Here is a 15,276-nt window from a genome sequence, read left to right as displayed (position 1 = left end):
GTAACTCTCGGACCAGTGTGCCATCAAGATGTGTAGCCCTCCACCAAGTGCTAGTTTCGTGTTAAGTGAGTTGGTTCAAGAGAACAGGCCCTGAGACTGCCTTGTGTGGAGTTTGAACAGCTGAAACTGAGCAGTGACCAGTGGGTAGGAAAGTCTGGCTGCTTGTGTTTATCTCAGCCAAGGTGTTGGGTGATGAGGCATCAACAATTGGCATTTTGCGTGCTGGTTTTGATGAAAAGCAGGCAAACAGCAAAATGTCTTTTGAGTTCAAAATTTTTACTTCCATTTAGTGTTTACTTCTCTTTTCGAGAGCAAACACTTTTATGAATGATATCTCGAATCCGTCCTCCATTTATCTTTGAAGTATACTTAGCTGTCTGTCAGCGTGTGGCTTCTAACCCGCTTAGTTTGAGTCCTCGGTAACATCGGTGTTGCCAGCGTTCGCCCTTCCCACGTTCGCCGTCTGTGTGCGCGTGAAGTTTTGACACTGTCCTGATCAGCCTACAGACAGTTGTTGCAAAGCGCTGTCAAACTCTTTATCACCAAGTGGATTTGCCAACATGTTCTGTGGAACTAAACTGTGTATCTGTTCATTTCAAGTGGCCGTGTTGGAGTCTACGCTGTCTTGTGAAGCCTGTAAAAATGGCATGCCTACCGTCTCCCGGCTCTTACAGATGCCGTAAGTCAATCATACACCTTGGTTGTTATCTTCGTAACTTGCAGAGTCCAAGAGACCTCTTTGCTGACACTCACTTGCAGCATGATATCACGACCTTTCCTTGGGACCTCTCTGCTACCTTAGTCTGATTGCTCTTCTTTGACCTCAGCCTCATTTTCACGTGCGTCTCTTCCTGTTGACGTGAGCATTGTATGTGTCCATGTGGCGGCCCCCTGCTTAGGAAGTACCGCAGGCGGGCCCTGTCAAGCAGCTGTCCTTCATGACCCTGTTTTGGGCACCGCTGGGCCACAGCTGTGGCTAGTTCACAAGCCACTTGCCTTGGAGAGTCCGCCGTCTCTGAGGCGGGCAGTGTGTTTCTGGCCTCCCCTGCACTTGTTTGTTCGTTTACGCACTGGGTGACGTTTACCAAATGCCTGACATGTACTGGCACTGCGCTAGAGGCTTACAGCTCAGGAGACATTCACTCATAAACAGGATTATGAGTAGGTAATTAAGGTGGTTGAAATAGTGCTTTGGGGCCTTTCCTTCAGGTGCATTTTCCGACCCTTCATGGAAGGCAGCAGGGTGGTTAAGAAGGGTGTGTCTGAGGTTAGAGGGACCTGGGCGTGGGTCCAGCCTCACCACTTCTTTTTTTTTATTTTTGTTGTTGACACTATTGCAGATGTCCCCCATTTTCTTCCCCTTTGCCCCTCTCCCAGCCCCGCTTCCCAGCTTCACCACTTCTACTTGGGTAACCTCGGGCAAGTTTCCTAACCTCTGGGAGCTGAGTTTTCTCATTTGTAAAGCGGGGATATAATAGGCCTCATCTCAGAGGGTTCTTGGGAGGGTTTAAAGAGATGACTCCTAGTACAGTGCCTAGCACTTAATAAATGCTCATTAAATATTAGTTATGATTAATATGATTTGGCTTTTATTTTGTGAACATTCCATTCCATGTGACACACCCAGTGCTGTGTCTGTACCGGCTTGTTGTAACCAGATCGGGTGTACTGAGGGAACAATAACAGGGGAAACAGGAGGGAACAGCTTGAAGTACAGATGGCTGGAGAGCAGAGCAGATAGCAGGAAGTTCAGGTTTGTTGTAGAGGGTTTGCTGTAGCCGTGACGGGAGGAGCAGCCCAAGCCTCTGCCCATGGATGTGGCATTCTACGGTGTGACTGACACTGGCCAGTCCCTCGCCAAACCAGCCACTGTTAATAACATTGCGGACATGGGGAAATAGGCTCAGTTAGGGAAACAACACAATTTTCACAGACTTCTAGAACAGAATGCATTTGTAGTTAGGGAACAGCCTGTACCCGCATTGATTTACTTGGGTTTGTATTTCTGCCCCAAGCCCTCCCATTTTCTCCCAATCTTCCAGTTCTGAAGTGAATCCAAATATCATTTCCTTACTTAAGTCTTTCTACACCGTGGGCTTCAGCCTTGAGAAGAGCACTTGGAGAGGTGTGAACCGTGTCCAGTTCAGATGTGCTGTCTGGAAGTAAACACACCTGTGGCCTTGGAAGGCAGAATTATGTCCCCACCTCCAGAACTGCCCAGGGAGCTCAGTGGGAAAAGGTTAACCCTGTCCTTCCTCCTTGTCACATAGTTCCTAATTTTTAAGAAGGGGGACTGTTCAAGGAAAGACTCACAGACATTTGGTCACCATCCAAATGGCCATTTACACTCTCCGTCTAGCCCCAGCCAGTGCGACTCCGTTGGTTGGGCATTGTTCTATGAACCAAAAGTTCACTGGCTCAGTTTCACCACTAATGCGAATCCTGGTCAAGGGCACATGCCTGGGTTGCAGGTTCTGTTTCCTGGGGTGCGTTTGAAATGCAACCATTGTTTCTCTCTCCCATCAATGTTTCTCACTCTTTTTTTCTCCCTCCCTTCCCCTCTCTCTAAAATAAAAAATAAAATATTATAAATAAATAAACTCTCCAACCTGTTTTAGTCAAAATAGTTCAGAATTCCTCATGCTATTTTCAATAACATAGTTTTGAAGAGAGAATAGATATACTCTGAAAGCTGCTATTTCTTTTTAAGAGAGCATGAGAAACAGTACTTTTCTTAGAAGAAAATCACTTTCTTGTTAGATTCTAATCAAAACAATTCTTTCCACCACATGTTTTTATTTTATTGAGCTCCAGAATAAATTTTATCCTCCTCTGGGACAAAAAAAAAAAAGGAAAACTAGTTATTCTGTTTAGAAGTATCTACTGTATATATTATTTGCAGTAAACGGAAATAATAATATAATAAATAACAGTTTGCAAAAATACTTTTTAAGTGTAATTTAATTCACTACATAGTGTGAAAGGACTCTTGCCCTTCCATGGGGAAAAAGCCCCCAGTCCACAACCGACCGTGTGCTCCGGTAACTGGAGTGGGGTCTTCCCAAGGTCACACTGGGTGGCCCGGAAACTTTTTTGAGTGTGTCAATAAACAAGAAATGGAGGGTTGGGTCAGTCCTGGGGGACATGGGAACTTCCTGGGCTCAAGATGTCTCATTCTGCTTCGATCGTCTTCTGAGAGTGCACCTGTTTTAAGAAAGACTTTTTTTTTTGCTTTTTTCCTTCTCTTTACAGATTATTCAGTGATGTTTCACTAACCACTTCTGAAAAGCCACAGTTTAAGGTAAAGTAAATCATACCATTTTTTGGTTGTGACATAAATAAGTTGACTTTGAAAGTTAGTGCTTTTTTTAATTAAAAAAGAGAATTTATAACAATCTAAATGTCCTATAATTACGGAATAATTTAATAATTCATAGTATATCTGGTTGATAAAATGTTTTTATCTAATACAAGTAAAATGTATTAAGACATTGAAGTCACATGGAAAATGATTATCATTTGGGCTAATGGATGGAAAAAGCAGGATGTAAATACAGTGTGTAAGAAATACCCATATCTAGCAGAAAGACTGGAAGAAAATGTCCTGGGAAATAGCGGTGTTGTGTGGTATGGAAAGAGCAGGGGCTTTGAAACCCCCAAACACCAGGCTGATGCCTTACTTTGCTTTTTTAATACCAGCTGGTTATTTAAACAGGGTTTCTCAGCCACAGCATTTAACATTTCGGCCAGGTAGTTCTTTGTTTTGTGGGGCTTTGTAGGATGTTAAGCAGCATCCCTGGCTTGTACCCAATGGATGTGAATAGCACGCCCCCTACGCCCCATACATTGTGACTATCAAAAATGCCTCCAACACTGCCAGGTGTCCCCTAGAAAGGGGAGGAAACAAAATCACCCCCATTTGAGAGCTACCAATCTATGGGCAAGTCCCCAGTCTTTGGGTCCGTGTACTTAGTGTGAGGAGCTGGTGAGTAATACCTGTCTACTGTCACTGTCGTTGGACAATGGACATGATCTACGTGAGCGCCTCACCTGGGGCCTGGCTCTCGTCGGTGCTCACTGTTAGTGTGGTTTTAGGTGGTAGAATAAAGGGTAATTCTCTTTCTCCTCTTTATATTCCCAAAGAACATGTAATGCTCTTAAGATATTAAATTTAGAGAAAAAAGGAAAAAAACCAAAACAACTTGGGGTCAGAACATTATATAGGTGACAGATGCTTTCCTCTGTCCTTTTCACCAGTTAGAGGAGTTCTGACAATAATAGCTTATTTGGATCTGAAATAGGGAATAAAAACATTTAAATTAATCTCTTTACCGAATCTCCTCAGAAAATATGTTCAGCCTTGTAAATAACTATGCTCTCCCCAAGCCCTGACCGTCCGCCCCAGGACTATCATCAGACCTTACTCTTGCCCTAAGCCAGGGGAGTCTGCAGCCAAGACAGTGTGGTTTTAGAAGCCAGCGTCAATTCCTTCTGTATACATTATCTTTCTGGGCAGATGCACAAGAGACTGGGGACACGGGTTGTGTCCGCAAAGCGGAGCTATGTGGGGGACTTTTTACTGTGTAGGGACCCTTTTACACCTTCTGACTTTGACCGTATTCCATACTCAAAACTTAAGTTTGTATTTTTAAAAGAATACTGGAGATCAAAAGTTCCACATGATCTGGGTGTCTTTTTTCCAGGCCTGAGCTTTCATCATCATTTAAAAACACTAATAAATTAGGAAATGAAAGCTCAGAAGCATACCAGGGTATTAAGAGTATCTTTCAGCAGGAAAAAAGCTTAATCTTGTGAAATTCAGAAAGTAAGTCTTTGACAGAAAAAAATCCCTCTGGAGTTACAAAATATTATAATTACTTGAATTTGTGTGTTCCAGTAAGCTTTATATATTTAAAAATTTTTTTCTTCTTATTTTTGGTGGTGGTGGTGGTGGTGGCGGTAGTGTATATTTAAAAATTTTACTCTTGATAAAAAACAATGTAAAATTTATTCTCTTAACCATTTTTTCTGTTAGCTGTTTTCAAGTGTACAGTTCAGTAGTGTTCAGTATATTCCCACTGTTGTATTGAACAAGATCTCTGGAGCTTTTTCATCTTGCAGACTCAACCTCTAGACCAGCTGACCGACAACTGCCCATTTCCCAAGCCCCAGCCCCGACAAACACAGTTCTACTGTCTGCTTCTGTGATTTCGACAACTCTTGATGTCATAAAGTTGAAGCACACAGTATTTGACCTTTCGTAACTGGCTTGTTTCACTCAGCATAAATGTCCTTAAGTTTTATCCATGTTATAGCGTGTGTCAGGATTTGTTTTTTCAAGGCTGAGTGATAGTCCCTTATGTGTATGTACCACATTTTGCTAATCCATTTATTTGTTGACGGACATCTCACCTCTTGGCTATTGTGAACAATGCTGAAGTGAACGCAGGGTGTGTTTCGATCCTGCTTTCAGTCCTTTTGATTATATACCTAGAAGTTGCTGGATCATATGCTAATTTGATTTTTAGAGGAACTTCCATACTGTTTTCCGTAGTAGCTGTACCATTTTATGTTTCAACCATTAGTGTACAAATATTCCAGTTTTTCTACATTCTCATCAACACTTGTTATTTTCTGTTTTTTCAATAGTGACCGTTGTAATGTGTATGAGGTGATATTTCATTGTGGTTTCTACTTGCATTTCTGTAACGATTAGAGATGTTGACCATCTTTTCATATGCCTGTTGGCCATGTGTATGTCTTCTTTGGAGATATATCAACTCAGGTCCTTTGCCCATTGTTTTTCTTTGATTTTCTGGGGGGTTTTTCCCCAGCTTTATTGTGGTATAATCCACTTTTTTGATGACAAGTCCATTTTTAAAATTTGGTTACTTATGTTTTTATTGTTGAGTTGTAGGAGTTCTTTATATATTCTGGATATTAATCTCTTATCAGATATATGATTTCCAATCATTTTCTCCCATTCCGGGGGTTGCCTTTTCACTCTGTTCATTGCTTCCTTTGATGTACAGAAGTTTAAGTGTGTGATATGGTCTCATTTGTCTATTGTAGCTTTTGTTGCTGTGCTCTTCATGTCCAATCTAAGAAATCACTGCCAAATCCAATATCATAAAGCTTTTCCCTTATGCTTTCTTCTAGTTTTGTAGTTGTAGGTCTTAGTTTTAGGTCTTCAATCCAGCTTTGAGTTTATTTTGTGTAAGGTTCATTCTTTCCCATGTAAACATACAATTTTCCCAGCATCATTTATTGAAGAAAGTATCCTTCCCCTGTTGTGTGCTTTTGGCACCCTTGTCAAAGATCATTTGAACATATACATGAAGGTTTGTTTCTAGGCTCTCTATTCTGTTCCACTGGTCTATATGTCTTTTTAAAAAAAATTTATTTATTTACTTTTAGAGAGAGGGGAAGGGAGGGAGAAAAAGAGGGAGAGAAACATTGATGTGAGAGAAACATCCATTGGTTGGCTCTCATGTATCCCTGGTTCAGGAACCAAATCTGTAATCCAGGCATGTGCCCTGACTGGGAATCAAACCAGTGACATTTTGCTTTGAGGACGATGCCCAACCAACTGAGCCACACTGGTTTGGGCCCTGTATGTCTTTCTTTATGCCAATATCACATTGTTTTGATTACTGTAGCTTTGTAATATGTTGTGAAATCAGGAAGTATGAGGCCTTAAATTTTTATCTTTTTTCAAGATTGTTTTGGTAATTCATAGTCCCTTGAGAATTAGTTGAAATACTTGAAACATACATCATATCTATTTTTGTGATTATTTTACATATTTATTGATGATAAATGCTAATGAGCTGCATGTGGTGGGGATACCAAAGGTGGCCAGCACAGGATTCAAGTGGACAGTTTGTAACTGATTTCATTCCAGGTGCCCTCCTTCTTGATAACCTATTGCTCCTTCATTAAAACCAGATTTGGGATTTGGGAGAAGCTCCAGCCATTTTCCTCAACAGATGATGTACTTTCTCCTCTTTCAGATCCCCACAAAGTTAAAAGAAGCATTGAGAATTGCCAAAGAATGTATAGAAAAGAGACTAATTGAAGAACAGAAACAGGTAAATTGCTTGTAGTTCCTCATTGCCCTTTCATCTGTTAGTGTTGCTGCCGTCCTCTGCCTGGAATTCATGGTGATTTACTTTTAACTGATTGTTCATTCCACAAACATTTTTTGCATACTTGTTCTGAACCAGGCTCCGGGCTCAATGCCATGAGGCTGCTGAATCCTTCCCTGTCTTTCTCTTAAGGAGCTCAGCCTGTTGGGGAGAAAACCAGGTTTACGAAGGGTGGTGATCCTTTATGATGGGGGAGGCTGGGTCATGGTGGGCACACGTGGTCCGTGCTCCAAAGGTGCTGGGACCACACTCACCTTCGGTGAGAGAAAGAGGCAGGAAGGAACTGGGGGAGGCTAGAAAGGTCTTTACCCTTGGGCATACTCTTCTCCCAGACATCCAAACCTTGGCCTTGAAGGCACACAGGCTGAGCAAGGAAATATTTTACATCTAAATAATTTGATTTGGCAAAACATGTTATATTTTCATTAGTGTAGGATATGCTCACATTTGTGATGAATCGTGTTCTCTTACAGATTCACCAGCATCGAAGACTGACAAGAGCTCAGTCTCACCATGGATCTGAAGAAGAAAGAAAAAAGAGAAAGATTTTAGCTCGAAAGGTAAGACTGCTGTCTGTCTGAATTCTCTGTGTGTGAAAACAAGTTCACGTAGAGAGTTCTCGGTTAACGGTGCACATTTCGTTAATGACGGATTTTGTGCTATGTCTCCTTGAAAGCTGAAACTATTTGCAGATGACTGGTTTGCAGCTTTTAAAAGGGAGCTACATAATACCAGGAAACAAATGGACCATACAGTTTCCTGGCTTGCTGGGCTGATTATGGCCTGATGTAACTGGGGGAGTGATTGGCCTGGGATAATAGTTGGCATGGTTGGTTTTATTTTCCCCTTTGGTTTTGGCTTGTGACTTCTTCACTGTATTAAGTTATGAGGCCAGATATGACCTCGTGTGTGGATAGTTTAACCGCAAGCCTAGAAAATATTTTTATTCTAACTCTCAGCATCAGTGTATTTACTCCTTCCTTTGTCCCCTCTCTCTTCTTATTTTTAAAGAAGTCAAAACGGTCTGCTATTGAAAATAATGAAGAACATCCAGCAAAATATAGCAACTCCAATAATTCAGGTAACTGGTTATAGACTTTAGTGGAGCCCAGCATCCAAAGACCAGGACCAGGAGGCGGTAGTTGGTCAAGAGGCCTTGGATTCTGGTAGCCAGAGTGTGGAGTGGTTACTTTTAAAAGTAACCAGTGTGGAAAACAGAAGAATTTGGTCCCTAATGAAGGATTACGACAGCATTCACGGCTCACAGGACGCAGGAGCTGGAAGGGGCCTTAGAGGTTATTGGGTGAGGCAGCCTCTTCACTAACGGCAGGGCTCCGTCAGCCAAAGATGAGCATTATCTACGCAGCAAAACCAACCCAACTTAAAATTCAAGGTGTCCTGTCTTTCAGTGGAGCCTGCATGGACAGAAGTGACCCTAAATCCTGTCCTCTGCTCCAGTCACCATGTGGTAGGAGAATGTGCCCATCTGTGTAAAGGAAAGGACTCGATAGTGTGTGGGGATGGCAAAAAGCATCGTTGCAGAAGGGCCGAGATGGGACAGAGAGCACTGTCCCGAGTTGGCAGTCACTGCTGCCACTCCTGGCTGCCCCTCACCCAGCTGGCTTTGGGCCTTAATGTTCCCATCTTTGGAAATTAGGGCCAGATTGAATGACCTCTTGAGACCTTCTAGTTCTTATCCGATATGAGTCATGTGGAGAGTTCCACATGGAGGAGGGGAGGGTTCATTCTAACCCAGGCAGCTTCGGCTTAGCCCTGGAAGGCAAGAGATGGGGAGGTTTTTTTAGGTTCAGGAGCAGCTGCATATACCTTTAGGCAGGAAAAGGACCTCGCAGAGAGGAAGAAGCTGAAGATGCAAAAGAGAGAGAGATGGGGTGAGGGGCCCAGAGAGAAGGCCAAGGGCTCAGCATCAAGAGCCTAGCTGTCAGTCTCAGCCATGGAGGAAGCCCGACTATCTCTCCCTGGAGGCGGGAGCCCAGAGGGCAGGTGAGAGTTAGAGGTGTTTAAAAGCCAAAGGAAGGGAGGATATTGAGGGCGTTCACAGTTCACGCCTTCTCTGGGTCTTTTCTGTGAAGTCAGGTAGGAGGACCTCTGCTGGGGGCAGGAGGAGAAACGGCACAGCGCACGAGGCAGACTAAGGAAGAATGTAGATGGTATGGGCGGAGCTGGGAGCTGGAAGGTTTGGGAGAGGGTTGTAGACGCTGCAAAGCTGGTGAGAGTCAGCTGACACCGCTGCCTGCAGAGTCTAGGCCAGAAAAGGGCTCAGAGGGAGCTAGAAGGGAAGAGAAGGAGGGGAGGCCAGGCCCTGGAGGTCCCAGTGAGGACCCAGGCAGGCTCCACGGATGTGGAGGCTAAGAGGGGAGAGCTGGAGGATGCTGGAGGCCTCTTTTCTCTGTGGTTGATGGGATGGACAAGGGCCAATCATTGTCATTAGGCTGAGACTCCTGTCTCCAACCAGCATGTCTGACTAGCAGTCATTCTGTCCAGCAGCTAATTCTTTATAAAGCAGAGAAAGCCTGCCTCTGTGTTTTCCACCTTCCTGACGCTCTGTGCCAGATGCAGCCAGATGGGATTCTGGGGACTCCAGGGCACCGCTGTGCCCTCGTGGAGTTTAGGAAAACAAAGTAGCGGTTGGTCATCTCCAGATTCCACTGGAATCACAAGTTCAGTCTTCTTCCCATTAAAATCTATGTTAGCACTGTCAAGCAGTATAAAAACAGGATGGGGTTGAGTTTTACCTCCATTACCAGTAAAATGCCTCATATAGGGAGGTGAGAGGATATTGCAAACAGTGGGAAGGTATTCATTCAACTGGAAGGCAGGGTGGTTGAATTAGGCATTTCTCCTCGTGCCGTGTCCACGTCCGCATGTCCTGTGGGCAGTGGGAGAGGAGGCAGTTGGAGGCCCCCCCAGAACAGACAGTGGTTTCTCAGGGGCAAGATCACAGCCATCCCTGGGGCTGTGGCTAACCCCTCGAGAGGGCCTCTGTGTGGGGCAGGGGGCTTATGTAGGAACCTCTGTCTACCCATTGGGCTACTTCCATGTTAGGCCAGCAGGATATATTCTGGGGATTTCTGAGCACTGGGGAGATGCTAAGAACTTGGAAATATTTGAACTATAACAAGGTGATTATAACAAGGTCTAGAAAGTACAAGTCAACATATGGGAATGTGTACATTCTTTTCATGTAAATAAGGGTATGTATTGAATTTTAGGTAAGAAAAGGCCTAGGAAATCCACAAACTGAATAGGCTGCCCCTATCTTGTTGAATGTACCTGCTGATAAAATGGAACTTCTACATGGAGCATCGCTAGGTAGATGGTGCAGGGAATTCTCACTTCCTTTGGACTGCTCTGCTCCTCTCTGTCCCCTGTAGGGCTGTGACACTGTCATTTGTCACAGCCCTACAGGGGACAGAGTACGGCTGTGACATGATGCACATGAATGCATCACCCAGGGACAGTGTTTGTGTCAGGAAGAGATACTGTAGCCAGTTGCATAAGTGATTGATTTCTCAAAGCCGGTATCAAATAAGCTGTGGGGAGCAAACCCTAACCCCTTACCCTGTCCTGGAGTGGAAGCCTGTGACCACTGGTCCAGTCCCCAAATTTTTTGTTCCTCCTGAACTTTTACCACAAGGCCCACATACCAAGCCAGTGGTGGGGCCCAGCTCGGGACAAATTCCGATGTCTTCCTTTGGTCCCCATGAGCATTTCTGTGTTTTCTCTTAGCAGGATCTGGGGCCAGCTCACCTCTCACATCCCCGTCATCGCCGACTCCACCCTCTACGGCAGGTGAGTGATGGAGGCAAGTAGCCTGCCTCCTCCTGCTCTCCACCAACAGGAGGAGGAGCAGGGCTTTCTCTTCTCACCTTCACCCAAGATTTACAAACTCGGGTTTCACGGGAAGAGAATGGTTGGTTTCAGGGTCACTAACTACCCTCTACCCTTGGCTTGTTCTCTCTGCCAAAGAGCCTCGCACCGGGCTCCTCAGATCAGAGCTTGTGTGGGTACAGGCTCTGGCGAACACAGCAATCGCACTGCTGCCCGGGGACCCTGTCCTGCTCGAGCTCCCTCCTCAGGGAACCCAGTTGTCATGTCGGTTTTGTCACAGAGCAAAACTGGTGAGATGCCCACGTGTGGGAGTGAACTGACCCCCGAGTTTCTGATTTCCCGATAGCTCTTTGTGTTCTGTTCTGCTCTGCAGTGCATTTAATCATCTGAATATTCTTCTGTGACTAGCCTTTGTTTTACCTTTGTGAATTAAGTCAGGTACTACGAGTTCTGTTTGAGAAATGTAGAAAAAATTTATCTCAGGGAAAACTTATAAAATAATCTCTGATTCTGTGGTGTAACCTCATAATTCTGTCATTCCTCCTTCTGTTTTGAACTAATATCTCCTACCATTGTAAGTCCCGTAAAAACACTGGACTACCAGTATCTCCTGTGCTATTAAATGAACCAGATATTCTGCCACTCAGAGCTTGTCACTGTGCTTGGAAGGTGTTGCAGCTGTCTGAAGGACAGTCACTGGCTGGGGCTGATGTATGAGTTGACAGTATCACAAGCGTTAAGGTTTAAGACGGCACCCGGGAGCCATCAAGTACGTCACAGCCTGACATCTCTCGAATGCTTCCAACTGACCTTCCTAAAAGAAAAAAAAAGACACACACGCAAAAATGACAAGCAATGTAAAAGAGACTAGTCTGAACAACTTATTTCTGGCTGGTGGGTGTCTCCTTGCTGCTTGCCGAGGGTGGCTCCTGGTGGCTGAGGGTGGCTCCTGGTGGCCGAGGGTGGCTCCTGGTGGCTTGCTGCAGAGCATGCTGGAGCCAGCACCTATTTTCAGTAGCAAAGTACCCGGCTCATGGGGATGGTGTTCTTTTCCCTGTCTGGCTTTGTCAGCACAAGAAAGCCCCCAAATATTGATCAAGACAAAAAATAGACTTCTTTGTCTTTTGTAGAGGTCACCTGTGTGGGCTTATCAGAAATTTCTGGAGATCTACTGCCCAGGTCATGTTGACCAGTTTTCTGGTAGACAGGTTATTAATTTCTCACCACTTAGACACATTAAGGAAATTAGAGAGAAATAGTAGTGAGACTTCATAAACCCGCTTTAGTAAGTGAGGTGTCTGTTCAGTAGTATAGGGCACTCATCACATGCATTATATGTGGTCCTGGGAAGCTAATGCCAGTTCTTATTTTTAAATGCCTTGAGGAATTCACAATCTATTTGGATTTTTGTTGTTGTTGTTAATCTTCTAATTACCTGTGATTTGAATGGGAGCTATCTCATCAATAGCAGGGTAGCGCTAGATGAGGTGACTTTTAGAGTGAGAGGAGAAGGAAAAGAGAAATCTCGTAGTTAGAGTCATGTTGGAAAGACCGTCTGAGTGAGTGGGAGCAGTGGGAGGCGTCACTGTGAACGTGATACTGTCTGTCTTAAAGGAGAGGCATAAGCACTCAGAGGGAAAACATATGTGAGGCCTCAAGCACAATACCTGGCAGAGATGAGATGTTCCCAGCAAAACTGGCTTCCTTCTTTCCTTTATCTCCTTCAATGTTTTATCGATGAAGTTATCAACTCAGCCCCCAAAGAATCTACTCTGACCTCTGCTGGGCATTTATTGTAATGCATATTATAAAAATGTGAGTAGTGCGTGCCTGTCAACCTACCATTTGAGGCCCTGTATGGGGCACCCACAGTGAGTTTATTCATTCAGTTATTCAAGATGCATTTATTGAGAGCCTGCAGTGTGCCACGCACTGTGCTTGGCCCTGGGTTACGGAGATGCACAGACAAGGCCACTGCTGCACTGGAGTCACATTTCCAGTGCCCATTGGAAGCACCAAAATGATAGACACAATTCAAGCAAATGATTTTTTGGGGGTCCAGCCAGGGCAAGTTTTTCTCCCAATAGTTCCCCTTTTTAAACAGAGAGTCCACCTGAAAAACTACTCCACCGACAAGTAACATCTCGAGCTTCTGTTCTGTGAAAGGCATCAGGTGGTCACGCTCTTGCTACTGCACCATGGGAGGTGTTCGGCGCATCCTGTGGGTGGATTTGCTTGCGCTTGCTCTGCCTTCAAGGCCTCTGCTTGGTGAGAGCAGACTCAGCCCAGGGGTGGCAACTTCTGGCCCACTAGCCCTTGCTTCGATAGGTCCTTCCCACCAGGATTGGAGGTCGGGCTTCTCACTGGGCTCATCTTTCTCGCTGCCTCTCTGCGTGCTGCCCATCTTGCTGTTAGAATCACATTTACGCCGATTATGTCTTAACTTCTAGGCCGACTTTATGGTCTATCTGGGAACTAAATCAAAGAGAGTATCTTTTGGCTTTATGATGAAATGTAATTTTCAAAAGAAATGAAGAAAAAATCTTCATTTTCAAGGTCTGGTATTAAAAAGGAATTCCCGCTGAAGGTAACATCCCAAACACATCTCAGTCTGGGTGCTCTTGGGAATTCCATCTTGGGCCCGGGAACCTAAACTTGAGAGCCACCACTTGCTAGTTCTGGGCCTTGGACAAGACATTAACCCTCCCTGTGTTTCAGGTTTCCTGTGTGTAAATGAGGATAATAACAGTGCTTGCCTAATGAGGTTATTAAGAGGATCCAGTGCGTACATGCCCACAGGAAGCCCTCAGCACAGTGAGTTAGCGGGAGACCTTGAATGAGTCACTATCCGTGTCTGGGCCTTCCTTACCGCCTCTGTAAAGGGGGAGGGGTGGGAGTTAGGGGAGGCTCTCACAGTTCCTTCTAGTCAAGCATACTCTGGCCCCTGCCTTTGGCAGTCTGCTCAGCAATAGACCAACGTAGGCAAGTTCATTTCCATAACATCGCCTTTCTTCCTGAAAGGGTCAGTTTTAAGCACATTCGTGGTGGTTGACGTGGCCTTAAGCTCAGTCACTTTGAGGGTGGGGCAGGTGCGGCAGAGCTTTGTAAGGGAAGTGGTCTTACTCTCGTGAGCCCGTCCCAGCATTTGTATACGTTCTGGGGCCTCTCTTGTTTTATTGCACGTCCCTGCCCTGGGACATCGTCTTGATGTCCTTACCAATTTGAAGGGAGGAATATCATTTCCCTAAGTCTGCTGACGTTTCCGTCAGGTGGGGTGGGATTCTCTTAAACTCTTTCAGTGAGGACATTCGTAGCACTTGGTTTTCTGCTAAAGGCTATGTTTCCTGCCTCTGGAAGGTCACTCTTTCAAGAACTTTAAAATTCTTTATACTAACTTTTTCATGGTAGATGTCACCAACTAGTGTTTACACTCTGAATTCATAGAGGTGAGTGAGTAGTCTAGAAGCTCCCGGTTTACACACACGCAAATATTCCCTCCCACCCTCCCTTTGGGAGCAGGCAGCCCTTGCTATTGTGTTTTGTTTTGTTTTTTTAAACAGGTTTTGCAAAAAGAGTATTTAGGGAAAGCTAAGTAAGCAGGAGGTCTTAGATTCCTGTTTTTAACAATCATATTTAACACATTTTGAACACTAAGTGACGCATTGTCATTGTTTCATTTGATCCTCATGAATAAGGATGGATTCTACCAGAGCTTCACTTTACAGACAAAGAAACTGAGGCTCTAGTGGGGTTAAGGGACTTTGGCCAAGGTCACACAAGTGGGGGATGCTAGAGCCAGGACTAAACCAGACCTGTCTTTGCTCATTTACCCCACCGCTGCTGCTGGAGTGCCAGCGCTCTCGGGTGCACTGCGCGGCCTGTGCTGGCAAACACTGTGTTTGCTCGGCTGGAAAAGAACCCCGAAAGCAGAGTCAGAAACCTCAGGCCTAGTTTATAGCTCCACCACTTTCCAGCTGGGACCTTGGACAAGTAATTTCCATTCTTTAAAGATGTCCTGTAAAAGATCCTGGTGTTCATTGGGTAGGTAATGAACATGACGAGGCTTTATAAGCACTAACGTACTGTCAAGTATAAGCTAATAATACCCCACAAGAGAATTCTAGCCTTCTTGCTTGCAGTTTTTAATTTTAAGCAATAGTTTTGAAGAGAGAGAGCTGACATTTTGTAGGAAACCCAGTCCGTAAGAATGCCTGGAGAGGGGAGTTTCCTGACTGGACAGGAGCTGGAGGCGGGAGAACACAGAGTGACTGAAAAT

General features: G+C 44.7%; 1 protein-coding gene across 2 annotated transcripts in view; it reads left to right on the top strand.

The window, feature by feature from the left end:
- Positions 1 to 15,276, top strand: part of PXK (PX domain containing serine/threonine kinase like) — a 72,276-nt gene that overhangs the window by 50,858 nt on the left and 6,142 nt on the right. Inside the window, exons 12-17 of one of the 2 annotated variants that reach the window (XM_024556566.4) lie at positions 601 to 679; positions 3,253 to 3,301; positions 7,014 to 7,091; positions 7,622 to 7,708; positions 8,160 to 8,229; positions 10,902 to 10,961. In XM_024556566.4, the coding sequence (XP_024412334.1) occupies positions 601 to 679; positions 3,253 to 3,301; positions 7,014 to 7,091; positions 7,622 to 7,708; positions 8,160 to 8,229; positions 10,902 to 10,961 (423 nt within the window). Of the gene's footprint in view, positions 1 to 600; positions 680 to 3,252; positions 3,302 to 7,013; positions 7,092 to 7,621; positions 7,709 to 8,159; positions 8,230 to 10,898; positions 10,962 to 15,276 lie in introns of both variants that reach the window. The other variant, XM_024556565.4, reaches the window with a different exon arrangement.

This window comes from Desmodus rotundus, chromosome 8 (genome assembly GCF_022682495.2).
Source record: "Desmodus rotundus isolate HL8 chromosome 8, HLdesRot8A.1, whole genome shotgun sequence".
NCBI lineage: Eukaryota > Metazoa > Chordata > Mammalia > Chiroptera > Phyllostomidae > Desmodus > Desmodus rotundus.
The sequence above is the reverse complement of the archived record's forward strand: the minus strand, read 5'-3'. Positions and strand labels throughout refer to the sequence as shown.